This window comes from Salvia splendens, chromosome 3, assembly GCF_004379255.2.
Source record: "Salvia splendens isolate huo1 chromosome 3, SspV2, whole genome shotgun sequence".
NCBI lineage: Eukaryota > Viridiplantae > Streptophyta > Magnoliopsida > Lamiales > Lamiaceae > Salvia > Salvia splendens.
In genome coordinates this window covers 42,817,222-42,827,471 of record NC_056034.1, presented here as the reverse complement: position 1 = coordinate 42,827,471, position 10,250 = coordinate 42,817,222, and the positions used below count along the sequence as shown (strand labels likewise).

At 34.6% G+C, this 10,250-nt stretch overlaps 1 protein-coding gene across 1 annotated transcript; it reads right to left on the bottom strand.

Annotated features, from left to right (window-relative positions):
* Positions 1 to 776: 776 nt before the first annotated feature.
* LOC121796182 (TBC1 domain family member 15-like) lies at positions 777 to 9,816 on the bottom strand. The gene is made up of 15 exons (XM_042194943.1): positions 9,650 to 9,816; positions 9,297 to 9,470; positions 8,727 to 8,775; positions 8,523 to 8,630; positions 7,522 to 7,606; positions 6,437 to 6,491; positions 5,936 to 6,298; positions 4,749 to 4,808; positions 4,129 to 4,227; positions 3,888 to 3,998; positions 2,804 to 2,875; positions 2,588 to 2,704; positions 2,328 to 2,477; positions 1,376 to 1,476; positions 777 to 1,301 (listed from the first exon to the last, which is right to left on the bottom strand). Exons 1-15 carry the CDS (start codon positions 9,710 to 9,712, stop codon positions 971 to 973), a joined length of 1,938 nt encoding a protein of 645 aa, XP_042050877.1. The 5' UTR covers positions 9,713 to 9,816; the 3' UTR covers positions 777 to 970.
* Between the last annotated feature and the right edge of the window lie 434 nt (positions 9,817 to 10,250).

Below are 10,250 nucleotides of genomic sequence, written 5' to 3'. Positions count from 1 at the left end.
TTAGGAGTGCATAACTCTCTATTCATTCATCGTGGATTTGTATTATTTCTAGTTGATCTGGTTGTAGCTACTAATCCATATGACCCTATTACATATTGTCGTTTTAGAATATTCACTAAGACATGTTACATTTTTTACTACTGTCAATATAGTAATGGACTCCGTATTCCATTAACTTATTCAGTAACATTTTATTACTAAAAATATTAATACTTCATAATTAAAGTAGGATATATATTTCATTAAATTGAGCATTTATTCATGGATGAATGAAGCTTATGGTTTATTGGAGTTTACATTCATGAGCTATGTAGCTTCTAAATACGTAGTACTCTCTAAAGTTTTTTGTGATAATGATTACATTTCAATAGCCGTACCTTATAGTATTTGATTTTGCAAAATATTTGTGTTATTGTTGTTACGTGGTTAATATGTTTAATTCGAGTATGAGTACCATTTTATGAAAATAATTCATACAATGGTCACATATTTTAAAGTGAAAACTAGTGTTATTATGTATTGATCTACTCAATATCCTTTATAAAGTTGTTTGAATTTAAGATTTTTTTTGAGTTACAATTGAGTTGCACACTCTGACAATAGGTGTGGACCAATATTTATTTTCTTGAATTTTCAGTTATAATCAAGAGATTCAAAAGAACTGTAAATGGAGATGACTTGATATGCGATGGGACAAGATCAAAATTCAAAATATAGAAAAATTACACTACTACAGTATATCTCTATTGTTATATATGAAAAAAAGAGAGCTGTAATGAGTAAAATAAGAAATATAAAAAGAACTAATCTCTCAATTATTTAACAAAGTAAGACGAATCTAGGACTGTATGAACACACAATTATATTCAAGTAACAAGTGCGATCGCGCCAAATATTCAGCAACATATTTACAATATTCAAAAAGATTAATAGCGAAGAAATTTTGGATTGCAGTTACCTCAGCAAACATCTACAAGATTTCATCATCAAGCTGGGGATATGCTGAGGAATCATCTTCGATTGGCAGCGAAGGTGGCGTTCCAGGAGGGATACAAGCTGCACCGTTCTCACCGGCACATATACACAGGGCTTCAGCTTCTCGTAGGGTTGAATCGAGGTCGATATTACTGCTCAATTCATTGATGAATTTTAGGAGAGTGTCAAAATCCATCTGCTCCCCGATAATCTTCTTGCGATATCTCTTGAGAATGGCAACGCAGACATATAGTTGTAGGTGCTCGCTCAGATGGTGAGTCCACAGAACTTCCCATATGCACATTGTCTTATCGTATTCAAACTCCCTGCAAAAAAGCACATGGGATCTTCATTCGCACATCAAAATAGACGTATGAGACGAGGGGGGGATTACACTTGCCTCTTGAACTGTATCAGTAGCCAGCGGAAACAAAAGAAATAGTTCAGGCAATCATTCTGCTTGAAATAGTTGTGCAATGGGCTGTCTAACACCTCGACCAGCTGCATCACACGAAATGATATTGATTAAAGAGTAAACAATATCTGCAAAGTAATTGTAAATTAACTAGACTAGGAAATCATGTCAAACCAAGTGCGTAACATGTACTCCCTCCGTCCCACTACAAGTGATGGATTTCTTTTGGGCAATGGGATTTAAGAAAATGAAATTTATCGAGTTAACATAGAAGAGAGAATAAAATAGAAATCAAGTAGGAGAATAAAGTACGAGAGAGTAAATGTATTGCTTTTTGCAAAAAAAATAGAAATTGATCACTTGTATGGGACAACCAAAAAAAGGCATATCATCACTTGTAGTGGGATGAAGGGAGTTTAAACTATTCGGAAAATTATAAAGAAAAGTTCTGTTATACCATATTCAGAATATCAGTGTCTCACAAGAAGGTAAAATGTTTTTGAGTGACAAAAAAAACTTAATAGAGCTTCTGATAGTTTGGTGCGATTTGAGATTAATTCTCCGTTCGGATAGATTTAAATCTTTCAGACAGTGGTGTTCATATCATTAAGCCCAGTTAAAGAAGCAACTATAACTTCAACCGTCACACAAAGGATGCCACTTTTGACCTTAATACAACGTAAAAATCGTCAACTGAGTTTATATCATACAATGAAATTAAGTTCTAGATCACTCTCAATGGAATTTCAAGAGGCAAATTAGATGATCCACAGTATGATGTATGTGATATTTCCAAAACTGAATTATAATTCAATACTTAATGAGAAATGAAATATTCAGCAGAAAACAATTATACTTTTTTGATAGAAAAGATTCTTGCACAAATTGAAGTAAAACACATTATAAGTAAGCAAGCAAGCAGGTGGAGGAAGAGAACCTTTGATAAAGCAAAAAGTTGAGAGTGCATCCCACTTTGATCACGATTGAAATTAGGTCCAAGACGCTCCATAAGGTGAACAAAGCACCAAAAGGACTCAGATTCGTCTCTCATCACATACAAGATTGGCGACAGAAGATCACTCATACCCTGAAGGCAAATAACCAAGCATTCCAGAGAAGCAGAATATTTATAACTACGCATATGGTCAAATTATTTCAACAAAAGTTGCATAAGTAACGACACAAAAAGGAAACTACCTGACAGTACCCAAGATCAAAGTTGTAAAATGAGTACGTCAACAATATATCTCGCATGAGAAACACATTAGGATTGTCATCCCCGTCGTAAAATTCCAGCGACCTGTCAGTCCTCACCTGAAACGAGGGCAAAAGTACACTTTCACTAAGAAGACATCATCTAGGATCTTTATAAAACCTATTTTAAATACTATAAATTTGACAGTGGAACCCTACCACATCCTTGTCAATAAGGCCTTTCCTCTCCCGAAATTTTGTAAATCGCTTTGCCTGCTCTGGAGAGATGCTCTAAGCAAAAAAATGACGCAACAATTGTGATTTAAGAGCACTAGATCAAGAAATATGTATTCTCCATGAATAAAACAACCATATGTACCAGGTTAAAGGTATTATATAGAAAAAAATAGGAAAAGCATGCAAACACCTCCATCATTACATCAGATTATATGCATCCTATTTCCATATTAGGATCATATCGCATGGAACATTTTCTATCAAACTAGATCTATATATTAAGTCTTCTAATTAGTATGGTCACAGATATGTCTACCATAAACGGTTCGCCTCAGAGGCACCACCATAAAAGTGGTATATTGAGATTGTTATTATATATCTCAGTTTGCCAATGTTTCTGGTGGATTAGAGCGAAATTTTGGAGTATGCCTTGAAAAAACACTTTGAGCAACTGAAGTCTACATAAGTGATCAATCAAGTAACAGTTCAACAAGAAAACCCTGAGTAAGATCCACTAGCCTCAACTGACCCCATTAGGGGTACCATCCTTGAAATAAAAGTATATTTTTTATGCCAATAGGCACACAGAAAATGCAATAGACCAAATCCTCTTCATAAAAAACTACAAAGAGACAATGTAGAATGTACTAGGAAAAGACATAAACCCACTCTTCCAGAATCTCATCCATATATCCAAGGGCTTACTCACATTTCTTGTCTTTAAATAGTAGCTTCTTTAACAGTTGAGAACACCTCCAATAGAATTACTAGATATTAAGGTGAAAATAAAAAAGGCATCAAGAAATACATACTGACATTCATCAAATGGAGAAATCAATACCAGGGCATTTCAAGGGAACATTTAATACGCCTATTTTGCACTTCCTATATTATAGATTAAGTTGTCCGCCTTTGAACCTCAAACTTAAAGTACTTGTTAGAAGATATACAAACGAACCAATTCCAAAGTTACCAGTAGCATAGCAGAACAACAGCAATGAAGGGGAGAAAAACAAATAAAATCTTAAAAATATATCAGAAACCAATTGTGATATAGAGGACAAACCTGCCACTGTTTTTTAATTGTTTCATATGCCGACTGCTTTACTGTTATGAGGTACTCTCTCTCAGAAAATGTTGATTCATAGGTGTGGTATCCTAATAAAAATCTCCAAACCTGTAAAGAAAATTATTAGCATGATTATTAGGAAAAACTGAAGCCGAAAAACAAATTAATTTACAAACTTCAACAAACTGACAAGCTAAAAATCAAGCATCAGAACAATAATTTCTTTCATTATATAGACCTCTTTTCGCAAATCGTGTTCAATGCCTCCGTAGAAGATTCTCTTTTTCAAAGAATTTGAATCCATCACTCGCCCTTCTGCATCCAAGAAGGTAGCCCACTGCAAGAATTTTGACACAGATGACATAGCTAAATCACTAAAAGTAACATAGATTACTCAGATGGTAGATCCTTACAGCACACAAGTTCACACCCTTGTTAAAGTGAAAGGTATCAATCGAAAGCACATACAACATACACCGAACCCGAACTCCAAAAGTATATGAATGTTTGAATTAATTTCACAGAAGTAACAGCCCCACAATAAAGAATCTTTTGCTAGCCACCGAATGACATTATTATTCCAATCTTTACTGAAGTCTGCCATGTTTCTACATAAAAGTCAAATGGGGAAATTACTTACAGGTGATAAGTATTAGGGGTTGAATGGAGCATTCCTACAGAAGTAACTTTTTTGTTCCATGATCTTCAACGATCATTGTAATGTTCAACATTTCATAAATGCATAACCGACAATAAGATGGCCAACTAAGAGGGATTTGGGGGGACGGAAGAGACCAAGTTTGACTCTATACAAAAGCAGATAATTTCTGATATCATAAGACAGGCAAACAGGTTTACCTCTTCTTGCCCCAGGGGTGCCTGACGTGGCTTTCCCCACACCAGTGATAATTTGTCAATCTGCCAAAATAAGAAGAATTGTCAACATTAGCTTGATTGTACTTTGATAATGAACAAATGTCTGAATGCTTTTTTATTACTTCACTATCAAAAAACATAAACATGCAAACATTTTATGATTCATGTTCGAAGGGTATTTTCATTCGAACAAGATTCCACCCCAAATGCCATAAGCAGTGTATCATTTCTATAATTAGAAAATGTTAAAGGCTGGCCTTATTTCCTCCATATTTTCTCATTCAGCTTAATAACACAATCCCTCCGTTGCAAAAAATAGCGTACACTTCTTAACTGCCCTTTTCTGGACACTTTTCCTTTATATGTTACCCTTGAACACATATATACAGAAAAAAACATGGCCCACCATTATCTACATTAGGTCAGTAACTAACATAAAAACAAAAAAGTGGACCATTTCTTCACTCATGAAACTAATACCTAACTTGTCTTGTGCCACACCAATGAATTTTTTTCCTATTAGGAAATGAAACATGTTTGTTTATTCCTTTTTGTTTTTCTAAAAGATCTTGTGCAAACTGTTACGAATAGATGTTCTAATTAATGCTCCTGTATGATGTTGATTGTTGAGCTTAACTAGATATAACCTCTTAGATGTAACAGTGTTATCAGTGCACAACCTAAGCTGCACGCCACTGCTTAAGCTGGAGAACACTTAATTTTAGCTGTGGGTGACATTGAATATATAATAACGGGTTGCGATATTGAAAAAACCATAAGCTCCTTAAGTGATCCTCTCAAAAGTGATGACGTTGGTCCTTCTTCCCCTAGAAGTAGCTATCTAGGTGTAAAAGGTACAGAGCAAGGAGCTCTAAATATTTAAGAAAAACTATAACATATTATGCAAACACAAAGTTGCAAGAAGATTTTGAAATCAAACTTTATGGAGATTTTGGCACGTTAAAGTCACATGTTAAACGAAACTTGGGTATCATTCTTGAAGAGAGATTAGAAAAGCTAGAAAATGTCTATAATCATGATAGCCAGTAGAAGCAAAAGTTGAGACTAACCCATATTTAACTGTCAAGAGATAACATGCAAACAGCAAAGAGGCCACTCAAGACAAGTTTTTAGAAACATAAACAAGACGTGTAGTGATAAATTATTACCTCTACAGGATCCGCTGCCACAGGAACCTCATTTCGAACTTGTGGAGAATCATCTGATGATATGATACGTTTAGATGCAGGTGACAAAGCACCATCCTTCCACCGGTCATTAGAAGGATAGCTATCATACTGGCTGTCCCCGAAGAGTTGGGAAGTTGTTTCACGAGCAAATCGAGTAACAAGTGAAAATTTCTCCAATACTTGCATTGAAATGTCGCGTGCAGGATCATGATGCTTCTGTCTCCTACCATTCTGAAAAATATTTGAGCTTTTATCTAACTCTCCCTTATCTGGATCAGCTGAGGTGGGGGATTCACACATAGGAGTAAGAGCTCTAGGAAGCTCCAATGAAGACAGAGTCTTCTGTACAACATAAAAATTTACAGTGATTTAATGCAGGGCAATTACACATGCAATCAGCTACCATGAGGGGGGGGGGGGGTTCTTCAACAAGAGCATCAAAACATTCTAATTTGCAGCAGATTAAACCTTAGTTCATACCTGGAGAGGATTTTCAAAATCATTCACAAGGAACACATTGGCGTCATCTGCTGATCTGGATACAAGAAAAACATGTAAGCATAACTGTTGTCACATTAAATAGAAGTTACTACCACGTAGTAAGAATGTTAATTTTTATTAAGAAATGGAGTATATATTTTATCTATGCTTAAACAACTAAATTAAAAACAAGGTCGGATATTTCATCTTTTCTGAAACAACTAAAATTAAAAACACGGTCGGATATTTTTCTTAACGCCCCCTTAGGGGTGGTTTGGTGGTGGATGGGGTACCCGTGAATGGAAGTATGAGTTTTGAATCCCGCCAATGCCTTATATGTTCAGCCCATTGCACAGGTTTTTCCTAGTGAAATTTAGTCAGCTGTTTTTGGAGCCTATTGTAATACAAGAGCGGGATTTACCATTGCGCACCTTCGAGTAGAGATTTCAGATTTCTCTTAGTCACCCAAAAAAATGGAAGTATACTAGAAAAAGTTGTCTACATGTTTACATTAGTTTTCTTAATGTCTAGTTGTCTATCGAAATAGAGATTAAAAGTGAATATAATATACAGTTTGTTCTAAATTCCAGCATTCCTTTGTGTAATATTCTTAGAGCAGCAAGAACTGCTACCCAGAGGTAGCCCATGTATGGCACATCTAAAAAGCAAAACAATAAATTAGATTACTTCTTGACCAAGTTAAAAACATAGATACCGAGTATGTATTAAATTTGACAGTTAGTTGTTCAATAACAACAAAAGTTGCTTTATTATTTCACTATTTTCTCGGTAAGGAACATGGTTCTTTCTTGAGATAATGATACAACAAGGAAAAGCAAAAGTATACAATAAAGGCTTAAAATAAGATCCATAACTCAAGAACCTTTTTGAGAGTTCATGGATGTTAAAAGAGACAAAAACTCGGTATCCCTAAAAATTAGTCATGATAAAGTTTATGGTTAACAACTTTGAATGTTCTATAAGAAACATGTAAACAACTCTTCAGTTCGCTACACAAAAGAAGTTACACAAGCAAAAAGGATAGAGCATTAGATTAGGTAGTAGGAGGTAAACGTAAACCATACCTGACAAGAACAACATGCTGCTTGATGGTTGCAAGAAATTCTCGGACCCCTCCATTATAGAAATAAAGTGGAGGAAAAGCCAATCCTGAAAATCATACAGGGTGTTAATGACAAAGAAGACTTGACCACTGGCCACAAGATGTAAAGATGGCATCTTTCATAACTCATAAGTAAACATTTAATGCTAAACATACAGATGTGAATTCCTAAGAGTTATATAGTTCAAGAGTGTAATTGGTAGGACCAAAGAAACTACATCCGTGGATAAAAAATTTTAGCCAAAAGCATGACAGCAACACAAGCATAGTTTAACATGAATTTCAAAGTTTAAGATTTTTTTAACCGCTTGTGGAAGGTTTTAAGCTGTTTTAGGTTTTTCATTGAATAATATTCCCTCCATCCCTTAAAAATAGACCACATTTGCCATTTTCGGATGTCCATTAAAAATAGACCAATTTTATTTAAAGAAAGTTTTTTCTCTCTAATGAGGTGGGTCCCATTCTACACTAACAATACTCCAATCACTTTGTCTTTCTATGTCTCTCTTATTTTACCAATTGTGCATTAAAACCCGTGTCGTTTCAAATGTTGTCTATTTTTTAGGGATGGAGGGAGTATATTGTTGGCAACTACAGGGCATACCAAATTCACTTTAAGTTATTTATTATTTAGAAATGGGAATCTAAATCCTCTAGGAATCTATTACTTGAGTTATGTCCTAGTAACATTCAACTCCTTCAATAACCGAAGCCTGCAAACCTCCATACTACTAGAAATAGAATACAGATACATCCAACAATAGATTGATTCTCCAGATCATACATGCTATGATGCTGCATCTCCTAATAAAACTAATTACTAAAACACTGTCCTCTTCAGTTGAATCTATAGTTCTATACTTAGCTAAAAGGCTTATCTCGTTACCAATCAAAACAGAATATATTATAGAAACATAATGAAATTGAACATATTAGAGATTACTATCTCATAACTATGATTACCTGACGACATAACTACAATAATGTACTGCCAACCCAGTGTTGGAGTGTGTCTACGTATTGATCGAATATCTGAAAACGGCACAGCCCTGATAGTATAAAGATTCTTATCTGCACCCATGCAGTGGAAAAGTAAGCAATATATTTATGTATTGGAAGATAAAAACTATGCATCAGATAGAAGAGTTACAATATACAAGGTTCTACCTTTCTCAGATCTCGCATTTGAACTTTGCCCTTTGTAAGGAAGCCACGTCTGCATCAAGAAACGAACCATTCATAGAGCACAATGTACGTGTACTACTTTAAATATAAAAACTTTTGAAGCCAATTCAATCCACATACTTTCCAGACTAAGAAGTTTAAATCAGTACATTGACTTTGTGGTCAAGAAAATGAACGGCGTAGAAAACCCTTTTTAAATCACAAATTCTCATCCTCTGATTATTACATTATCCAATTTCTCAAAAGTGAAAAACAATGTCAACTGAATTAAACTGTAATAAACACATTTATTTTCTGTACATCGTAAAACGTAAAACTAAAGAAATCTGTATTTCATAACCCCAAGCTAATTTTATGATGATCAGAAATGGATATTCATAAAATTTATAACTAAAAAAATCTGTATTTCATAACAGAAACATTCATACTTCTCTCTCGCATAGAAACAGTAAAAATTATATCCAAGAAAAAAACCATGAAATTAGCAATCTAATAACAGAAACTAATAACAACATATTCAAATTATTTCCAAATAAACTGCAAAATGCATACCATTGAAAGAGCATTTCCGTGCTTAATCAACTTCAATCGGCCACTAATTCTCTCGGAAGCGGCCTGAGTAGGATGTATTGCCACATTATCCTTCGTATATACAACCTCCGCACCCTCTGGGTCGTTATGTGAGTTTCGCCCGAGGCTGTCATTCCGAGTCATGCTTGCAGGGCCCTAAACGCAATCAATTTCAACCAAATGTGAGCGAATTCGAGAAATCAATTGTGTTGACTCATTTTTTAATGAAATAAATTAATCAATCAATTCAGCTCTTCCATTCTGGGGGAAGTTAACAATGATTAAGAAAAACACAAAAGTCGATTAGGCCAAAATCAATACAACATCGAGATTACCTGTTGAATCGACGCGGCATAATCGGCATCATCCGACAAATCATGTGCATCAGGTTCGAGCATCGTTGCACTATATTTGCGATTGAGAGCAAGCGAGAGATGAGAGGATCGCGTCTGATTCCTAGGAGACGAAGGAGACGGAAATGAGATTCTTATTTCTTTTCTATCAAAATAAATATTGTCAAAATGAAAATAATGATATTTGGAAAGCTTAGAGAGAGAAAGGAGCATCTAAATTGGGCCCCGCATTCAGCTGGGTCGGTTAGCTTCAGAAAATAGATTTTATTAGTATTATTAAAACAAATTACTACTACGATTTAAATCATTAATTTTAATTTATTTTCGATAAATGAAGACATAATTTTCAAATTTTGCAAATTATATTGTAATGAAGTAATTTCATTACAATTCATTATCATCTCACAATACTGATGTCCGGTGAAATTGGTGGTCACATGGATGTCGAATTTTTTTATTTACAATTGCATCTCGCAACTTACCACATCGTGAAAGTAGGATAAAGACTATGCTTTAATGACAACCCTCACATAAATTTCATTTCATTAAATAAGTGCTATATAATCTAAGAAAAATTAGTGTA